Genomic DNA, 22,274 nt, shown 5'->3' on the forward strand with positions numbered 1-22,274 from the left:
AGAAGCTGAACTCTGAAGAGTAATGATTAATTTGAGAACGTGAGACCAAGCACCATAGATGGGTGGAGACTGTGGCTGGGGAAAGTGGCATCTTCTATCTGATGCTGTCACTGTGTTTGTATTTGATTTTCCTTAAATGTCTTTCTTTTTTACAAGAACAAGTGTGCCTTTGTGTGTGTGTGCGTGTGCGGGTGTGCACATGGGTATGTGTGTTTGAGGAAGTGATTGTGGTGTAAAAACAAAGGGCACCTATAAAACTTTTTAAAAATTTCCAATCAGTGGTTCCAGAGGTAGTCCACTCAGTCCTCCCAATAAGGTAATAGTTAAACTACAGAAAAATGGTTACATACTTTTTATTTCAAAGAATCTCCAATGATCAAACAGTTTAAGTGAAAAACTTTTTAAATTTTATAAATGTCATTTGATTTAGGAATCCAGCCAAATACGAAGCAGTTATGTGAATAAATTACTACCTTTCTGATGAGATCTGACAGTTCCATTTCAGTCTTCTGCTGAGCCATATCAGATTTAACTTCAGAGTATGTGTCATTGATGATGGCCAAAAACATATTCTGTTTAAAAAAAACAAAACAAAGGAAGATATATCTTAAAGACCATTTTCAAATAATAATTAGAAAAGCCCCATGGGCCTTCTGGGGCCTTTTTACTGTAATTTTGTAAATATTTGAGAATAATTTCTGATAGTTTTAGTATCAGATGTTGTAAAGCATTTTCAACTAATCAGCCAATCAACAAGCATTTAAAAGCACCTACTAATTGCTAAGGTGCTAGGGCTAGAGATACCGAAAGTGACACAATTTCTACTTTTAAGAAGTTTACCTTTTACTGGGAGAGAGAGAATTCTATATGGACACAGGATCATAAATTCTGATGAACTGATTCAGAGACTCCTATGTCCATAAAAAAGTACAGATAGAACATCTGCAGAACAAATATAAAACAAATACAAGATATAATAGATAATTCTCAGATCTATTTATCCAGCCCTAATCTCTCTCCTGATCTCCAATCTTGCATCTCCAGCTGTCTACTGGATATTCTGAAGTGTATGTCCCCTAGATTTGTTAAATTCAACATGACCAAAACAGAACTTCTCTATCTTTGCCTCCAAACCCTCCTCTCCTCATAATTTTGCTATTATTGTCAAGGACACCACTCAGTGACTCATATGTGAGGGGTGAATTAAACCCAGGTCTTCCTGGCATCAACTCCAATTATCTACAACGATATGTCTCTCTTTTAAATAAAGCTTCATAACAAGATTTTCTGAGCAAATATCATAAAGCAGATATATGGAATTCTGTGTTTTTTTCCAGACTACTACTGTTACAGTGTCTTCAATTAACTTTTTAATTTTTTTTCTTTTAAAAAAACTTTTACTTATTAATTAAGTCTGCATTTAATAACTAATAAGGATGTGGGAAGACTTTAGCATCAAGACTATGCAGGGTATTTACTGCTTCAAAGAATTAAAGCTGAATTTGACTGAAACAGCTGGAATATAACAAAGCCTTTGCTAATGGTTGGGATTTCCAGTGTTTCTTGTATGTTGGAAGTATATATGTTCTTTTTTTTTTAACTGATTTAATCATAAACACGTTAGGAAGGAGTAATATTTTTCAGATTAATAATAGTAATGAAAGCTCACATTATATCATGTTTAAACATTTAACCAAGTAGTTTACTTACAACAACCTTACAAAATATTAGTATTATATTTATATGAAAGGAAACAGAGAGTAAAAGAAATAGTGATTTGCTTGTAGTCATCCAGCTAGAAAGTGACAGAGGTTCAGAGCAAGAAGGCCTGGGTTCAAATCCTACCTTTGATGTATACTGGCTATGTGGCTGTTTAACTTCTTAGGGTCCTAGGCAATTAAGCCTCTAAGCTGTAGAGTCAGTTTTCTAAGTTTTTCATTAATTCTAACAGCTTCTTGGCTTGTCTTTCATAATCTGTCTTGACTACAGTCACATCAATGCCAGAGAAGTGAAAATTTGGGGCAGTATTCTTTAAGAAAAAAAGATTTGGTTTTTCCTTTGCAAGCTGCAGGGTTGAGAAAGACAGTTGCCTTCTTCACTTGGGCACTGGAAAGAATGAGCTGATTTCCAAATAACTGGGCTTCTTGACAGACTGCTGTCCTTAGTAAGTTATCAAAATGTTTTCTATACACTGTTAGGGTTTTCTGATCCTAAACCTGTATTGCCATAGTCGTCAGGGCTTTATCAATCTACTGTGAGGACTTACAGGCTTTAGAATAATGGAAGACTTTAAATGAAGATTCTAGAGTGATACGCTAAACAGATGCACAGTAATATAATACATGCATATTATCTTCTGGGCCACTATAATTCTCCCCAGAACTCAAGCGCCTGGTCTAAGGTTAATTGGTGAGTCCACAGAAGCACCTGCTCCCGAGCCGGGAACAAAAACCAACCATCGGAGCCCCTCTTTCCTTTCTCAGGAACAACCATTCTCATCTTAGCAATATGTTTGAGGTCTTCCTATCATACTGCTTAAGGATACTCCTACTACTAATTATAATTAAACATTTTTAGACAGTGATTAATTCCAATCTTGTCTTGCCCCCTGGCATCATGTGTAAGAGCCCCCAGAAGCCCTCTAGTCCAATATCTTCATTCTGGTTAAGTGACTTGCTCAGGATCACACAGGTCCTTCTTACCTTTCCAGTCTTTTCACTATTTGTGGCCCTTCACACATCGGACAACCTGACTTACTTGTTCCTCCCACATCTCTGCCTTTGCAGGGGCTGTTCTCCATGACTGTAGTGCTCACCTCCACCTCCACACCACTCACTTCTTATAAGACTCAGCCATCCTCCACAGGACACCTAACCAGTCTCCCCAGCCATGTGAGCCTTCATTCTGCTCCATATGTATCTCATGTGCGCTGATTTATTTACATTTTCTCTCTCCAATTAGAATGTAAAAACTCCTTAAGAACAAGAATGGTTTTTGCATTTTTGCTTTTTTTGCATTCCACAGTGTATGGCACATTGTAAGCACTAGTAAATACTTGTTGATGGAGTAAGGGTCAGAGGCAGGAAATAAACCCAGCTCTTCCTGACTCCATCTCCAATCTATTTATTCCACTGTATGCACTCTCACCACACCCTACTCGACTTTTTTTATTTTGGCCTGTGACAGGAAGAAGATGCTTAAAACATGCTATATGCATTGAGCAAGATCCCAAAGTGGACTATAAAAGAAAGAATGCCTAGTAATTTGGGAGACATTTAATCTCCTCAAAGGTTACAATTACACTAAATTAAACTCCTAATCAATAACCGACACCATGAATTATGCCGTCCTAAAGAAAATAAAACCAATACAATACAGAAAAAAATTTTAGATTTGGGGTTATAGAACCTGGGCTTTAATCTTATCTTTATAACTTATTACCCTTTGTGATTAAAGTAAGTTACTTAACCTCCCTGGGGCTCAGTTTCCCCATTTATAAAATTAAGAGGATGGCCTAAATGACCTCAGAGGTCCCTTCCAGCTTTAAATCTACATGCCTGCAACCCTAAGGGCCTGCTACTAAATCCTGATGGTGACGAACCTGATGAACTTTGAAGATGTGCTGCAGAGGAAAGCACACCAGACTGATGTGGTCACTGACTCTCTGGGTGACCTTAGCAAGTCACTGAAACTTTCTTGGACTTTTAGTTTCCTTAACTATAAACTGAGGAGAGTTGGATTAGATGACCTGGACGGTCCCTTCTGTATGCGCACACACACACACACACATGCATGCGCGTATACATATACATACATATGTATATATAAAATCATCCTAGAAAATAAAAATGTACTAAAATTTTAATACAATAAATCCCAGCAATCTTGGTTCCAGAAAAGAGCTGAGAAAGCAAACAAAAGTAGAGGACTATGGGAATGGAATGTTGCTTATACGTCAGAAGAAACATGTTAAAAAAGCAATTCAGCAAAATTAGTCGATACGTTAGTCTTGTTTTCTACAGCAAACTCTGGACAATGCTGAAGTGCTACATGTGAAATGATGGACGCTTTACTGGTTCCAACTCATCCTTGCCTCTGATGAAGTGAAGGCCCCCAAAGAGCAAACAGTCATGGAGGGTAGGGATGTGTTATACCTGCACACGCTGAAGACCAGTCCTCAGCACTTCATCTCTTTATCCATTTCAACAACAGTACAGTATCTCGGGAAGCTTCCTCAGACTGTTGCTATTAAAGGGCTACATTTATACAAGTGGGATCTCAAAAATGAAGAACAAGGTGGAAGAAACAGTGGGATTGGAAAGCAAATAAAAGCACAAACCACTTCATCATAAACATAAATGTACATACCAAAAGAATGAAGAAAGTAAAGAACACAAAAGTAGTGAAGTAAATGGGTCCCAAAACTCGATTAGCTTCCTCCAGTTCTGTGAAGTTGAAGTCTCCCAAAATGATACGGAACTGAGTGAAGCTACAAAAACAAAACAAATGTCGGGCAGTGGATTTAGCATTTCGTACTTGTGATTTCACAGTTTGGGACCTTATCAGCAGGATAACTGCCAACAATGGAAGGAACACACATTTTGTCTGCTTCGAAAATTACTGAGCACTTTTAGAGGAACCTCACCATTTATACCAACAGATTTCTGGAAAGATAAACAGATTTCTGTAACTTAAACATGTCACTTTATAGTTGGATAATGAAGGAGGAAACTGCACAGATTAACCATAAAGCAGATTACAAAGTGACATGTCCTAAGAATTCAATGGGCACCTCTGACAAAACAATTCTAATAATCACAAAAATCAGGGTAGATTCCAACAGAAAATCTGCTGAAAACTAGAAGAATTTTTATTGAAGGATATACCCACAATGCTAAGAGTCCAAATGTCTAATCTTAGTTGGCACCCCAGGTGAGGGTCTATGGAGTTGTGGTGGGACTGAAGATTCGTCCAGTGTTGGCAGTGTGGATCTTAGTGAAACCTAACAAGTCCTTCTCTTATCAGTCAACAACATTCATTGGTACCCATTATGGGCAAGGAACTTCCCTACTCTCTTCTCATTTCCTAATTATTCCATGTGGGTTATCTTCTCTCCAGAGCATGATGTTTCCAACAGATGCTTGCTCTTTTTTTGGAGTGTGGGGGCAGGAAAGAGGGAGGGAAGAAACTTTTGTGGGAAATTCCAAGACTAAAAATACTGTCTGAATGTGCTTTTGAAAAATGAGGGTTACAGAGTTTTATTCACAGAATTATTAGAAAATAAAAGGTAAAGCCACAACTTTCAATGCAAATACAAACTGGACTAGCATTCCTATAATGGCTAACATTTACATTTTGGTGCTTAAAAAGTCCTGAGGGTCAAGACTACTTTAGTAGAGATGGTTTATGGAATTAAAAGCTAAATTTCATTGAGCAACTAATGCAATGATTAAATATAAACATAAAAAGGCTAGTAACCCTTGTAAAAAAGATTATTAAAATAAGTGCCAGCATTCTAGAGACAACTACTGTCTTTCTAATGCTATTCTAATATTTCTGTGAAAGTCAATTACATTATTACTTAAAATTTTAAAAAAAAATTGGTCATCAAGGAACAGTCAAATTCTTTCACAAAGTCCCCAGGACACAAAGATCATGGCCATGAAGCCCTTGTGAAAACTGCAGATGTACTTACATACACTCCTGGAAGGTGCTGAAGTCATCAACCTGGGTGCCGAAGACAAGGTAGGCCAACTGAGCATATGCAAGAAAAATAATCAAAAACATAATTGCAAAGCCAACAAGGTCCTTAGCACAGCGAGACATGGTGGTGGACAGCTGGCTCATGGTTCTGTTGAAGTTGATGAATTTAAAAAGCTGCAAAAGAAACACAAATTGGATCTAAGAATTCTACAAAGCATCAACCTTCTATGCCTATAACCAGGCTTCATTAAACTTCATTTCAAGTGGAAAAGTGCTGCCCTCACAAAGGTCAGGAAACATAAGAATATAAAAAACCTGCTCTTCTCTCACCTCTCCATCCCCAGATAACCAGTCAAGTGCTTGTTAAGCACCTGTTATGTACTCAGAGTCGTGCTAAGAGATTTGGAAGACAAAGGGAGCAAACTCCTAACCCGGGGCTGAGCCACCTCCACTGGTGAGTGACAAATACAACGAGCCCACTATACATGGCCCCAGGATGCACACCAGACTGTTTTATCCACCTTGCTGCTGCCCTGCCTCTCACCACCTGAAATGGTACCTCCAGGCTGGATCACCAGAAAGGATCACCCATCTCTTCTCCACCCAGGAGATGAGGGAGCTAATGCCCTCTTCTTTGAAACTCCCTGTGGAGTGGTCTTGACTGAGTGAGGGCAAACACCATGACCATATACTCTTTATTTTACTATAATAATAATAATTATTATTATATATGTATATATACTATTATTATTTATTATACTTTTTATTTTATGCAACAGTGATTTCCATCCCCATCTTCCTTTTCTTCCCCAGTATAGTTTCCTATCTTTCCCATTTTTGCCTTCTCCTAAGACCATTGTAACAGAACAAAACCATCTAAAGACCTTCATTCATTTTAGTTTTTCTCTATGACCTTTAAAAATATTAGGGTTCGGAAAAGACATTTGTGTCTTATACCCCTGTTAACATGAAACAAAAATTAATTCCCACATATTCCCTTTCAATTAAACAAATATAGATAGTATGTTTCTTCTGACGTTTGCATTTCCATTTCCAAACGTCTGATCAGGACATCATCATCAGGCCTTTTCATCAGGAATCCTTGGAAATTAAAGGCACATTTCCCTTTTCCTTCTTACCCTCGTTCCCAAGGATTATACTCAGTTTTGCCAGATAAACAATACTTGGCCACAAACATTTGTCAGGATCCCCATACCAAGACCATCCCTTCTTTTTACTATTAGGAGACACCCTGTTTTTCAGAGTTAAGGCCCAGCAAGCAGGCTGTGTCCAGAGCTTGGCATAACAATTCTTTGTGCTCACCCTCTGGATGAACTCTACTGCAACAAAATCCCAGAACTGTTTCACACCAGCCCCAGGTGGTCCCTGAACTTGGGACAAGCACGTGCAGATACCATGTCCCAATCATGAAGCCCTGCTATGAATCACACTTGCCTCATTGCTACTGTTACCCTATCATTGTCATCGCTACAGCTCACTGCATAGCCACTCTTATACGTATCAAGGCTCAGCCTCACTGCAATGGGTCTCCTTGGTATCAGATTAGACCTCGGCACGTGTGGCTATCCCTCTTCCAATGGAATAAAGCAAGCTTGTTGCTTGTGACCACTGTTAGCTTTTTGGTACTTTATTTTTCAGAGTTAACAGTTGGTATATAACCCCTGAGAACTTTTTGGTATTTTCAGAGTTAATAGTGGTCCCACTGCTGCTGTGATTCTTTGGTATTTATTTTGTTTCTCAGAGCTAGCAGATGGAGCATTATCTCAGTGAGCTCTTTGGGATTTTATTTCTCAGAGTTAACAATGTTGTGACTCTGGTCATTTTATTTTTTCAGACTTGACACATTTATTCCTTGTCTTTGGAAATATAATATTTCAAGGTCTCCTCCTCTTTATTGTGGAAGTTGCTTAATCTTGTGTAATTTTTCCTGTGACTCCTTGGTATTTGAACTCTTTGTTGGCTATTTGTGGTATTTTTTCTTTGATCCAGATGCTCTGGACTTTAGTTACGATGTTTCTGTAAGTTTTCATTTTAAAGTGTCTTTCTGGAGATGACCAGGTAGATTCCATTTTCACTTTACCCTCTAGTTCTTGGGGTTCTGGGTAATTGTCATTTATATTTAATAAAAATATCCAGATGTTTTTTCTGCTCATAGTTTTCAGATACTCTTATAATTCTTTTGAAAAGTGCCTTGCAAATCTTAAAGCACTAATTAGATGCTTATAATTGTTATGTTATTATTATTACCATTGTTATCTTTACTTGACCTGTTTTCTAGGTCACTTGTTTTTTGTATTGTATTTCTTGAATTTTCTTTTCTTTTTTTTGTTCCTTCTAATCTTTTGGTTTTGCTTAAATATTTCTTGTTGTCCTACTGTATTGTCGTTTTCCGTCTGACACATTTTAACATTTAGAGCCTGAGTCAGGTTTTCCACCATTTGTCTAAAGTGTCACTTTCCCCTGCTATTCTTTCCTCCTCAGCTTTTCCATTCTGTGTCTCTTGTTTCACTTCCTCGAGATACTCCTGCAGTCCCTCTTGCTAGAGGACTTGTCGGAGTATCACTATCCTCTTCAGGGTTTACCTCCTGGGTATCTTTCGAATCAATGCTTTTCCTCATGGTGTTCAAAGTTTTCCATGGTTTGCTCAGGGAGCAAACTCAGGGATCTTCACTTGGGTCAAACTCTGCAACTGAATGGGGTGGGCAGGGCCTCCATTGTCCTGAGGATAGTGGTGGGCAAGATGAAGCCTCTCCTTCAAGGGACTCTGGGGCTGTTCTGGTTCCAGCTGGGGCTGTTACAGCACTCTAGCACCTCTCTGTTTTTAGCGATACCTGGGGTCCTTCCTCCCTGCTACTGGGCTACTCCTTTGTTGGGCTCCTGACACAGTGTCAGGACTATTCAGGCTGGATTTTGCCCAGGACCCTTCTCCCAAAGCTGGGCTTGGGCCACTGGTACCATTTGACCCCGCGTGGGTTGACTCTGCTCTTTCTGCTCACCAAGGCTAGGTCTGTGTTCAGGTGCTGCTCAGGATGGCTTCGCTCGGCTCAGGCTGGGAGTGCTAGGTTGTATGTACCTGCCTCGCATGCCCAGAAGATGGTATCTGGAGCTGGGCTCAGTCAGCCAGACATGGATTTGGTTTGGAATGCGGTGCTTTTTGGTTCAGTCCGGGTACGCCACAAACCCAGAAGCCTCAAATGTGGCTCTCCTAAAGCCACAGAATCAGGCAAGGCTCGGGCTAAGTCTGGGGACTGCTGAGCTCGGGCGGGCAGGGAAAGGCGGAACTGCCTGAAGGTTGAAGGAGCTTCCTCTTCCCTACCTTTTGTGTTACAGGACCTCTGCAGGACTGTGGGAGTCCTTTTGTGGATTCCTGGATTTGGTGGGAGATTCTAGAGGTCATCTTTTCTATCTGTTGGTGGAGGTGCACATTCTAAGCCACGAGGGAGTATTTTAGGGGGTTCTGGGATCTTCTGCATCCCAGTAGGTTCCCACAATCCTCTTGGCATGCTACGTGAGGCAGTCGGTACTCTATACACCACCCCCAAATTACGTTGGACTTATTGCACATACACTTAGATACATGTTCTACACCCAGAGAAAGTATGAGATCCTTGACCACAAGTGTTATTTCTCTTTTCTCTTTGTTTCTCTGGTGCATGATACAGAGTAGTCAATCAATAAATACTTACTGATTGATTGAGATGTACATGAGGTATGGGATAAGATGCTGGATCCTGCAATTTGGAGCCCCAAATAGGAACCCAGGCTGTAAAACCCCACCGAATATTTTACTACACAGCAAACACAATGGAAGGAACATTGGCTCTGAAGTCAGAGGACCCAGGTTTAAACCCTGGCTCTGATGCTTACCATATGACTCCAGTAAATGATTTAACCCCCCTAGGCCTAAGGCTTCCCAACTATAAAATGAGTGTGGCAGCTAAACTATATAGACTCACAGGTCCCTTTAAGCTCTGCGCAGTGTGTGTTCCAAATTAAATTCGGAATAAGATTCTGCAGAATCCAGATGGAAAAGAGATGGTTATCGTTGAGCACTACCATGTCTAGTTTTTCACCTGTCCTGTGTCCCACCATCCTCACTTTTCTGCTCAGCAAAAACCAATCACTTTCTCCTTGCATTCCCTGGTCAAAACCAGACCCCATTCCAATGATCACTCAGCAGTCTGGAGCACTCATGTGTTTACTCTGGGCTGAGGCCGTACAGCCTTCTTCATATAGAACAAGACTTAGCAAGTTTCACGTATTAACAGACATTGACTAAGTCCTGCAAGAGTGTAGTAAGCTATTGACAATGAGATCAATTATATGTCTGCTAATCCCATAGTTTAACTTTATGCCTCAGACTATGTGAAACACATAAATTACCTTAATCCAAACAAAGAAGACCATTACAGCTGTCACATTATTGAACTGTATCTGCCAGTATGCTAGAGGCTCCAAGTTGGGGAAAGTATTTTGATCCTCAAGGTATTTCAGCAGCAATCCCACATTGGATTTCCTGTAGATGTCAATTCCTATAGCTACTATTGACAGCTAGAAGAAAGAAATAGGATCAATATTTACAAATTCCGTTGTCTTAAGACCATAAACTTAAAAAAAATCATTGTTATCTTTTGTTTTTATATCACCTTATTTGCCAATATATATCTCTCCATGCCTCTCCCCAGAGTCATGCCTTCCAACAAGCAATAACAAAAGAAGAGAGAAGGAAGGTGATTCAGCTAAAATATCAGCTAAGCTGGACAAAATATGTAATGTTCTGCAACCATAGTGCTCTACCTTTGCAAAGAAGGGAAGGAGGTACATTTTTCCTTTCTTCAAATAAGATAATAGTTGTAAAGTACTTAGCATAATGCCTGACATATAGTAGGCATTTAATGCATGTTTCCTTTCCTTCCTCCCTCCCCATTTTCTTTAGGGCCAAAATTAGCCATTATAATCCATACCGTTACATGGCTATCACTCAATATATTTTAGTCAGAAAGCATGAGTGCTGCCCAAAGTCAGTCAGTGTGTGTGTGTGTGTGTGTGTGTGTGTGTGTGTGTGTGTGTGTGTATGTTTAGGAAATAAAACCTAAAGAATAATAATCTTCAAATAGATAGCCCTAAGAATAAAAAAACCAAAAAACAGCATTCTTCAATGTGTTTAGGATCTATGGTTTCATTAGTGTCAGCATTAAGTCCACAATGCAGATCACAACTCTTCTATCCATTAGAAGATGGTGTCTCTGAGTCACTGTAGCCAAAAAAATTATTACCCAGGCATCAATCTGGTGATCTCCTAGTTTATTCAAGCTGGCCCTAGAACACCATCACCAGTTTCATAACCAATTCCTTTTCACCTTAAAAAGACCCATTAGGGCTTACAGCATGCTGCCACAGGCTCCACACAATGAGGAGGCTAAGATAAAGCAAGGCTTATAGTTCTGATTTTGTACTGAGACTTTATAAAATTAATTGTATCAAATGAAACTGGGGTATGAACAACTTAAAGGAATTTCAAGCGGCAACACCCTGCGCGTATGAGCAAGATACCTGTAAAAGGCTTCTAGATTGAGAAATGTATTATGGGTACTGTCGTTTATAATCTCTTTCCCTCATGGCGCCAAATCTGGGTAGGCAGATGATTCACTAGTTTTCTAACTGAGAGGAAGGAGGACTTAACTCAGGAGAGATATCTGGGTTAAGTACAGTTAAAAAAATACGTGTGTGTGTGTGTGTGTGTGTGTGTGTAAAATAGATAGTATGCTATGGAACTAGAGAATCATCAAATTCTATATAAACTGAGAGGCAGATAGCACAGGGATCTAGTGGGGTCTAGAGCCAGAGGACCTGACGCCCACTGGCTGCCACTCTGCTACTTCTGCGTGACCTTGGGCAAATCACTTCACCCAAAGAGGTCTTGGTTTCCTTATCTGTATAACAAGTAGGTTGGACCACATGACTTCTAAGGTCCCTTTCAGCTCTAAATCCATCCTCCTATTAAATGTGGAGGCTTGTAGATTCTCTAAAAGAAGGTGCTAGGAAATCTTTTAGTTGATTTTTAAAAACTAGGAGTATGATTTATACGGTAATAAGAATTCTGATCGATACAATGACCAACCATGACTTCAAAGGATTAATGATGAAGCATATTAACATATACTGACAAGACAGTGGATGGACCAAGGTATAGAACAAGTGTTCATTTTGGGCCATGGAAAATGTGTGGATTTATTTTGCTTTACTATTTTATTTCTGAAAAGGACTGTGCAAGAAAAGAAGGTTATTGAAGAAATTTTAAAATTAATAGAAGGGACCTGAAGGACATTTAGAGGGAAACAGACAATCAGGGAAGTTTTGAAAGTAACATGTTAAATTTATTACATACTTTTTAAAAAGGAAAGTAAACTGTGTACAACAGAATACCTGGTTTCAAATATAACCCTCTTTTTCTGTTCTATTTGGCATATAAATGTGTTCCTCTTTTTTTTTTTTTGGTGTTTGTTAAATTCAGAATAATAAAATAAGTAAATAAGGTATATGGTTATTGCATTAGAACCTACCGCAATAATCATGATATCCAGACAATTCCAGAAACTTCTGAAATAGTGCAATTTGTGAATACGAATTTCCAAAATCTCTTCCACTATATAGTAAAGGATAAAGAAACAAAAGGTGATCTCACAGGTGGCCAGGAAGAAATCAAATGTTGAGATGTAGTGGATCAGCTTCACGGGCTGAAACTGCCAAGATGTAATCACTCCACCAGTGGCTGGGAACTCAACCAATAATCTATATTGCAGTAAAAGAAAAAGCTGTAAGTGAATATCTCCGAATAAAGACGGTAGCCTGTTCTTATCCAGCACATATATACAAAGCATCATATAAAGTAATGAGCAAGATTCCACAAACCATTCCCAAAGCTGCCTCGTTCACTGCAAGGGCACCCTTGGAACATTACTAACTTGCTAATAAGTACTTGCCTGGCATGCACTCCAGCTCCATGGGGAAACTTCTCAGAATGCCTAGTTTTCTCCAAGCTTTGCTCAAACACCACCTCCAACAGGAGGCCCTTCCTGATTGCCCTTACAGTAGCCTCCCCTCAAAATTACTTTAGATTTATTTGCATTTATTTTATATATGCTTGTGTATGTTCTTGCCTCCCAGATAAAATGTAAAATCCTTGAAGGAAAGGAATTTTTTTTTGTTTTTGTCTCCCCTATGCCTCGCCCCCTTATCTCCTATCCCACCCCCATTCCCTCACCACCCCTACTCCAATGCCTGATACCTACTGAGTATTTAATAAAAGCATATTTCATTGACTGGTATCTTTAGGGACTCAGAAAAAAAATCTCATTGCTTGCATGGAGAGAATTTAACTATTTGAGATACTAATAAAAAAATCTTTTCAGAAACTGATCTTTTATTGCATTAATAGAATCATATGTTTGGACGTGGGATGGTCTTTGGAGAAGCACCAAGAAATGATAACTTCACACAGGGCAGAAGACCTTTGTATCAATCTCTTTCCCAGGCATAAGCTGCTAGACCATCCACTTGGGGCGGAAGGATATGTTTCCCCCTTCACTGGAATTAAAATGACATAGGAGACTGGATATGGATTGGCCAAACACTGGATATAACTCCAAATCTGGCAGAACTGTTAGGGTACACTAACAGATAATGACTGAAAGGGTTAACTGCCTAGCTGTAGATGCTAAGAGGCATCTAGCAGCATTGAATTCTTTAATAATCAGTCTGGAAGGCTATTCTCATTAAATGGCTATTATTGACAAAGAGGTGAAGTATACCTGTACACTCAATGTCTCTGATGATGGTGGTAAATATTTAAACGAGGAGAATTTACTAACAGTCTTTCTTGTCAGCTTTATACTACACAAAGGTCGTGCTACTAGTGATACCATGGTATCACTACCCTGAGGTAAAGAGATCTTCCCAGTAACTCGGTCTCCCTACAACACTAACTTATTGTTAGATTCAGAACAATTAATTTATTCCTTTACCCTTCTCTATAATTTGGATGAAAAATACTGACCTTTATTTATGTCAGCCTGGCAACTAAATTTTAAACAATCCTGCAGAGACCAGGTGTCAGCATAGCAAAGTGGCCAGAGACCAGGATGTTAACACTGCCTTACAAACCAACTAGCTGTGTGACTATGAGGGAGTCACTTAACCTCTCAGGTCTTCAGTTCCCTCATCTGTAAAATGCAGGAGTTGTAATTAATGATGTCTGAGATTCTTTGCAGTCTTAAGTCTACGAATTTAGTCATGGCTTGGGCACTAACTGGACACGTGACTTTGGGAAGTCATTTAGCATCTCTGGGCATCAGTGCGTCATCTAATAAAATGACAAGATAGGACTAAATGAGAAGGTCCTTCAAGTGCACCTCTTCCCTCCTCCATCTGTTTTCTTCTCTGGGCTTCTCACTGAACTTGTTTTCATGCTGACCGGCTAGGGCATGCAGGCTGCTACAAGTCTTGTAGAGGGGGAAATACACTCCTAACACTGTAGTTCTTAAGCGTCCACAGCTTCATTCTTAATCAGAGGTACTTACTAAGCTATAATGGTTTTAAAAATACAGCATCCCAAGCTTAAGCCCTTCGCCACTGCACACAGAGCTTGTAGTGGAAAAGCAGCACATACTCTCCCGAGAACACACGCACCTTGGCAATTCACAATAAGGAACATGGGGCCTTGATATTCACGTCCCCCTTTAGGGAGCCTTCACGACAGTTCTGCAATGAGTAGGGCCACTTTTGCAGAGCCCCTGAAGGAGCATTAAACTCTTTTTAGCAAAACCAAAACCATAATCCTGGGACCCTGGTCAGTTTTTCTGGCTGGACTCTAGCGGCTCTGAGGTGTTTTCACCTCTCAGGCTATAGACAGCAGTGTAAGGAAAGTGAAAGGCACCTTCCCCTCTAATTAGTCATATCGGTAGCACTGACCTAGGGTATCTCTACATATAATGTGAGTGGGGATCATGATCATTAAACTTCTGATATGGATTAGTCCTATCTTCCTTCCATCAATGGAAAATTGATGTGAAATGATCTGCCTAAGACTTCCAGTAGAGTCATTAACAGCTAGGACCAAAACTGGCCTCGGAGTGCCCTCAGTTTTGATGCTACTGCTCTGTTACAGAACAAAACGGTCATACTTCATCCCTGCAGCTACATTTCATTGATCCTCTATAGCCACAACCATAATTTAACAGAGGGTTAAGATGGGGGTTGGATTAAACTGAGACTAAAAAAATAGGGAAACTCTTCCAGCCCTTTCATTTTTACCCTTTTTCCTTTTTTACATGACAGATTTTTCAGTGGAATAGTGTGAACACATAGGTACAAGTTCTGTGTAAATATGACTAGGGGAGACACACTCTTCATTTAGTTCCCTCACATGCCCATTTACCTGGCACATCCTGACCTAGCATCTCTGAAAGTCTGAGACGGTAGTATCATTATTCATATTCAAAGCATGGGAAGGAAAGTTCAAGGGTAGCTTTTATTTAAACCCACACACAGCCACTAACACAGAGCAAGATGGAACTATTGGCTGCTTTTGCCTTTCCCATCCTCAAAGAAGCCACACACCACTTCCCGTTTAGGCGTGCTCTAAACAGAGCTCAGCAATCATTGCAATCATTCTTTTTTCTTTTTGTAAATAATACTATAAGATCTAACATGATATTTTCTGTAAAAACTGATCTACAACTGTGCAAATTTAGGGATGAAAAAATCTAGTTGTGTGGGCATATCAAAGTTGAATCTTACAGATGAGGAGAAGACAGGATTATTATTAAATCAGTAATACAATTAGTTCTTTGAGATTAGCAACTAATAATAGTAGTTCAGTATCATTCTCTTCTGGATGGCGGCCAGAGGTAGCTGGAGACTCTTGGTTCCCTCAGTCCTACAGTATTGCTGATTTCATGCACAGTGATTCTTTCATCCCCTAAAACTTTTCTCATCCCGCAGACTGTGTGCTTCCCCATCCTTCTATCACTTCCTTCTCATGCAGCCTCAGCCTTGAGGAATTCCTTACAACTCAAGGCAGGTGATAGAAATTATCTGCTTCTAGACTTAACGCTTTCCCCATTGCACCATCTATGATTAGAAATGACTTTGCAGGCATGTATGAGCTCTCATTTTTGTCTGTAATTTAACCGTCCTTACAAAAAGTTAAATAGTTTTTTGATCCTTTGGGTGATGGATTATCTGGTTGTCAACCCACTGCTATATCTTTGTACAGAATAATCATAACATCCTAAAGATAATCTAGTCAATCCCTCATTTCACAGATGAGGAAATCAAAAACTACAGAAGTTAAGTGACACGCATTCGTATTAAGCGGACAGTGGGAAAGTCAGAGTTGTCCTGCTTTCAATGAGAAGGGTTATTTTTATCCAAAGTTGACCTGTCTTCTGAAATACAGAAGTTGAGAAATGCATTTAGCCTATCTTTAGTCTGTACTTAGCATGAGTTGTGACCTTGATTATTTACAGAATACTTAATACACTCTCCACCCCACCTGAGTTTGTATATTAAATGGAACAGATACCAGCAGACGATGGCAAACTTAGGAAAATAAGCATTGACTAAAGGTCAGGTCATGAGACATGACTATGGCACAGAGAGGACTAATTCTCTTAAATGACAGATGGTAGAAAAACATAGCTTTTTCTCCCAGGGTAGTTACACTAGATAATCATTCGTACTCTAAGGTTCTATGATTTAATACTTTTAATCCACATATCCAAGAAACACTCAGTATACCACAAAACAATTTTGCCCTTTCTTTTCTTTATCAGTACAGCCCATTCTTTGTCATCCATTTTGAATCTTACGACCCTTATAGTTGTAAATACTCCAAGAATGTATCATCACATACATCCACACGCAAACCAAGATTTACAACATGATCACAAAAATACATACCTGACTACACAAAAGAGATTAATGTTTGCATTGTATACTGAGAAGTCAATAAAAGTTGCCCTTGTCCCTCTGTCTAACCAGGTGTTTTTCTTCAGACTAGCGATCTGTGCTGCAGTTTCGTCTCTGGTTTTCGACAGGTCCAGATAATAGCCAGCCCCACTGTATGTTGCAATCAGTCCCCAGTGACTACTCCCATTTAAGTCTTTTTCATTTGTGTATGTCCAACTAAGTAAAAAAACAAAACAAAAACAAAACATCACAGTCACCACTTTTAGCAACTATAAAGATGTACAGAAACTATGTAATAAATCAGGGTCAGTTACAAGAGCACCCATGAGAGCTGAAGCTCCAAACAGAGACAAGATCAGGAAGTAATATTTTCTATAAATGGATACTTAACAACAATTGAACATACAGAATTAGCTTTCTCTAGAAGTTTTCCAGAAGTAACCCATCCTACAATACTTTTTAAAGATAACTTACTGGTGAAATTTACGGGTCAGGAAAGAACCATCCTAAAATGTAATCAATATAAGATAAGCTAAGATAGGTAAACTCATTTTCTTCTTCATTGATCTATGCAGATTACTCTTCGTAATAATGTTCATTCAGAACCTGTGATTTACAACTCTCAATCATTGCACTACATTGTAACTAGTATATGCTTCTCTCTATCTATCACATACATCACTTCTTACAGCCCAGTAATATTCCATTACATGTATGTACCACAATTTACTTAGTCATTTCTCAATCAATGGACCTCTACTTTGTTTCCAATTCTTAGCAATAACAAAAACTTCTAGTACAAATATTTTGGTATATAGGGGGACTTTCTTCTTATTGAATGCATTCTTGAGGTATAAGCCCAATAATGGAGTCTCTGGTTCAAAGGGAATGGACATTTCAGTCATTTCTCTGGTTGACTTCTCAAACGTGCTTTGCCTTTTGGTGTACATATTTAATAATGATACTAATTGCCTATGGTACCTTTTTAGCAAAATCTAGTTTTTCTGTTTATCTTTTATTAGGGCTATATTTGCTATTGCTTTGTCTCAGAACATGACTACTGGCCTCTGCTTTTTTTACTTTAGTTTGAAGCATAATACACTCTGCTCCAGCCCCTTATTTTAACTGTACTCATTTTTCTGCTTCAAATTTGGGTCCCCCCCCAAAAAAATGTGTTGTTATATTCTGGTTTCTAATCCATTCTGCTCTCCTCTATTTCATGGGTGAGTTCGTTCCATTCATATTCACAATTATGATCGCTAATCGTGAATTTCCTTCCATCTTACATTTTTCTTCCTCCACTTTCTGTCTTTCCCTTATTCCCTCTTTAAGAGTTTGTTTTGCCAAAAGTATTTCCTAATCCCTTCACCTACCCTCCGTCTTATTCTCCTCTTTCCTTCTCATCTTTCCCTCTGGTGTCCCTTCCCTAAAGGGCTGAGAGAGAGAGAGAGAGAGAGAGAATTCTTTCTTCCTCTGATTAGCACATTTGAGGTTCAAATGTTGCCCATCCCCCCAGTGCCAACTTTTCCCTCATTATATAGACTTTTCCTTGCCCACCCCATTTATGTGAGATAATTTTCCTTATTTTCTCTCTCCCTTCCTCCTTCAATGTATTCTTTTCTCACACCCATTCCATTCTTCTTTTAAGATTATCAAAACAAAGCAGAATTCCTTCAGGCACTCTTTCTATGACTCCTGATAATGACAGAGCTACATGTATCATTTCCCCCCATAAGAATGTAAAGTTTAACAGTTTAACCTTATGATTTCTTGGTCATGTTGATTTCTTTTTTAAATGCTTCTCGACTTCTGTGTATGCATGCCAAATTTTCTATTCAGCTCTGGTCTTTTCATCAGAAAGGCTTGCAAATCCTCTATTTCATTAAAAATCTATTTTTTCCCCTTGTAGGATTATACTCAGTTTTGCTAGATAAGTTATTCTTGGTTACAAGAATACCTTTTGCCTTGTGGAATATCCTATTACAAGTTTTTTGATCCTTTTATGTTAATGGTTACTAAATCATTTGTGACCTGACTGGCTCCTTGAATTTTTTTCTTTCTGGATGTTTGTATTTTTTTCTTTGCTCTAGGAGCTCTGGATCTGGGCTATGATATTCCTAGGAGTTTTCATTTTGAGGTTACTGGCAAATTGCCCTCTGGTTCTAAGAGATCTGGGCAGTTTTCTTTTAGGATTTCTTGAAATATATTGTCTAGGCTCTTTTGGTCATAGTTTTCAGGGAATCTGATGATATTTAAATTATCTTTCCTTAAAGTGTTTTCCAAGTCAGCTGTTTTTGCTATGTGATACCTCACATTTTCTTCTATTTTTTTTTTCAGTCTTTAGACCTTATTTTAATATTTCTTGATTTCTCAAGGAGTCATCAGCTTCTATGTGGTCAATTCTAACTTTCAGAAAGTTACTTTCTTGGCTAAAGTTTTGTTTCTTATTTCTAGCTATTAATTCCCTTTTCATATCTTTTCTCCATAGCTATCATTTCTTTTCCTATATTTTCCTCTACCACTCTCATTTGGTTTTTATAATAATTTTTAGTTTATTTGGCTAGGCAATGGGGTTAAGTGACTTGTCCAGGGTCACACAGCTAGTAAGTGTTATGTGTGTGAGGCCGGATTTGAACTCAGATCCTCCTGAATCCAGGGCTGGTGTTCTATCCACTGCACCACCTAGCCGCCCCTATTTTTAGCTTTTTTAAACTTGTTTTTAGCTGTTGTTTTAACTTTTCCAGAAACTCTGGTTGGGCTTGTATCCAAGCTGCATTTTTCTCTGAAGCTTTGTTTCTAGATGCGTTAGAGTCACTCTCTTCCAGGTTTGTGTCTTGAGGATTCATACCACCATAACAGCTCTTTGTGGTGGGATTCATTTTCTATTTGCTCATTCTTTAAGCCTGCTTCTTGATTTTACACCTCACGTTAGTGCTGGATTCTCTGTGGTTCTAGGGGGAATGGCTGGGCTGAGCTTCTGTTCTCTTCTGTCCTGCTGCTTTCACAGCTCAGGCCAGGGGCCTGCAAGCTCTCAGTGCTCCCAAAGTGAAGCAATCCAGGGATAAGTCTACTCACTATCCCCCCCGGTTTGAGCTCTGCAAGTTCCTGACCCAAGTTGGAGTCTGATGGGTTATCCTTGGGTAGAGATTTCAGTAGACTGCTAAAGGACTCGGGCCGTATTCATTTGCTGGGAAGTTTTGCGGGTTCAGAGCAACTCAACTGTAAGCTCCTCTTTGGTCTGCGATTCCTGCCTTGGTCATTTTACTGAAAGTTTCCTGGGCTGGAGGGAGAATGAAGCTCCTGCTCTGCCCTAGAAGTTATATTCTCACAGCTACTGCGTCCTTCAGTTCTCGTTCCTTGCTATGATAGGGCCTATCAGTGATCACTCTTCATCACCCCGTGTGCAGATCCCCCCCCCAGTCTAACCTGCAATTACACTATGAGTGACAGAGTTGCTAATGACGCCTATTCCTGCACCTATCCCTGTTGTAGGTGCAAGGATCCCCTTGGATCTTATCTTGCCCCAGTGCTCAGTCTGAACTTTCTTTCAGTCCCTGGGTGCTATCACGCTCACCGTGTGATGATCTCCTGGCCAGACCATTCCTTAGCGTCTGTAGACCTCTCTATCTCCCTAAGTCCCCCTGGACTGTAAAATTACTCACTGTGACTTTTTCTTGGATTTCCCAATCAGAATTCTGTCTGGTGTTTTTTACATCTTCGTGGAGGAGGTCTGTCGGGAGAGCTAGGCTGTACTTCTTCCCATTACTCTGCCAACTTGACTCTGCCCCTACGTCATAGTAATATATTTAAAAAGCCATCACACAAAAGAGGAATTAGAGTTCTTCTGCTTGGCACCAAAGGGCAGAACTAAGAGTGATGTGTAGATGTGTCAAAGAGGCAAAGCTGGGCTTGACACAAGTGCAGTGGGACACCCAACCACTTGTTTGTTATAGTACAGAGAGGATTCTTCAGCTATTCCCAACAATTCCAAAATTCTGTGAACCAGAGACTGAAAGGGCAACATGCATATTAAACTCAGGGGTGGATACATTCTGAAAAAGATAAGAGTCTGCTTGGCAAAGTCTAGGGTTATAAGCACTGGAAAATTACTGACAACATTTTCTATTTGCTAAAGAACGAACGGAAGCATAGGAGAAACAGGAGAGAAAGCACAAATGCCTGTGAGGAGGAAGAAGTACGTACGCTGTTCCATGCTGGAGACCAAACGGAGCCCTTTCTTCATTGCTGACAGAATAGACATCATAACACTCTTTAATCTCCTCTCTCAAGTCCGGGGGAATAGAGCAAGACCCATTTCTGACCTTCAGCTGACGGATTCGGGGCACTCCCAATAGCAGATTCTCATAGTAAATGAAACTCCGGTTTTCAGCTACCGTTCTGTTGTTGTACCACATCTCCCAGTACAGGCCATCCAGCAAAGAGCCCTCCGTGAACTGAAAGGAAAAGAAAAGGTCTGAAAAGTCAAAATATCAGCAAATACCTTTTCTGCTGCCAAAAATTTCCACGTTGCCACCTGAGCAATCTGAGTGTACACTGCCCTAGTACAATTAGAGTTCTCAGGGACCAGAGGGGCCCTGAAATAAATCTGTTGCCATAATTATCTCTCCATTATTTCTGGTTCTTGCCAGTGTAGATGTGCCTTGTATTCCCTATTTTTATCCTAACCTGTTATGGTTCTGACAGTTTGTCCCAGGGGAATAATAAGATAGACTTGTTTATTTGAGTCTCCTGGTTATACATGTCATTTTATTATGTATATCAGTAGTTTTCAAAGTGGGGCAGCTAAATGTGCAGTGGATAGAGCACTGGGCCTGGATGCTGACAAAAGTCTGGATAATCAAAGCTATGACTTTTCTTGTAGCAATACATGGCTGTGAGAGTTGGATTATAAGGAAAGCCCCATCTGTAGAACTAACACTTTCAAATTGTGGTGCTGGAGAAGACTTTTGAGAGTCCTTTAGATAGGAAGGAAATCAAATCAGTCAATATTTAAAGAAATCAATTCAGGCTATTTACAGGTCAACTACTGAAGCTGAAGATTAAATATTTTGACCACATAATGAGAAGACAGGACTCAATGGAAAAGACTCTGATGTTGGGAAAGATTGAAGGCAAAAGGAGAAGGGGATGGCAGACGATGAAATGGATAGATGGTGTCGTGGAAACAATGAACATGAACCTGGACAGACTTCAAGAGATGGTGGAGGACAGAAGGGCCTGGCATGCTATGGTCCATGGGGTCACAAAGAGTCAGACACAACTGAACAGCAACACTTTTCAAAGTATGCTGTGGAATATCTCTCATATAATGTGAACATAGAAGATCACTAATTATTTGTTAGTATTAAGGGAATGGTCTGAGAGATCTCTCCTGCTTGCCCAGAACCTGCCTATTTCCAATGAATCAGGATATAAAGAACAGAATTTTGCAAAGTACATAGTAAGACCCCACTGGCATATACAAAGGATATAATTTTTTTTTTTTTTTTTACAGTTGCACAGCTTTGATTCAGCTGCAAATCAATAGTGATTTCCTTATTTACTCTGGGACCACTCTT

The 22,274-nt window shown here is 39.5% G+C and overlaps 1 protein-coding gene across 1 annotated transcript in view; it reads right to left on the bottom strand.

The window, feature by feature from the left end:
• Window positions 1–22,274, bottom strand: part of PKD2 (polycystin 2, transient receptor potential cation channel) — a 52,171-nt gene that overhangs the window by 6,910 nt on the left and 22,987 nt on the right. The window contains exons 4-10 of the mRNA XM_027853421.1: window positions 20,899–21,149; window positions 16,687–16,911; window positions 12,288–12,516; window positions 10,108–10,275; window positions 5,696–5,877; window positions 4,369–4,489; window positions 474–572 (exon numbers count right to left, since the gene is read on the bottom strand). Coding sequence (XP_027709222.1) covers window positions 474–572; window positions 4,369–4,489; window positions 5,696–5,877; window positions 10,108–10,275; window positions 12,288–12,516; window positions 16,687–16,911; window positions 20,899–21,149 — 1,275 coding nt within the window. The remainder of the gene's footprint in view (window positions 1–473; window positions 573–4,368; window positions 4,490–5,695; window positions 5,878–10,107; window positions 10,276–12,287; window positions 12,517–16,686; window positions 16,912–20,898; window positions 21,150–22,274) is intronic.

Source organism: Vombatus ursinus, unplaced genomic scaffold (genome assembly GCF_900497805.2).
Source record: "Vombatus ursinus unplaced genomic scaffold, bare-nosed wombat genome assembly UNPS02009975.1, whole genome shotgun sequence".
In the NCBI taxonomy this organism is placed as follows: domain Eukaryota; kingdom Metazoa; phylum Chordata; class Mammalia; order Diprotodontia; family Vombatidae; genus Vombatus; species Vombatus ursinus.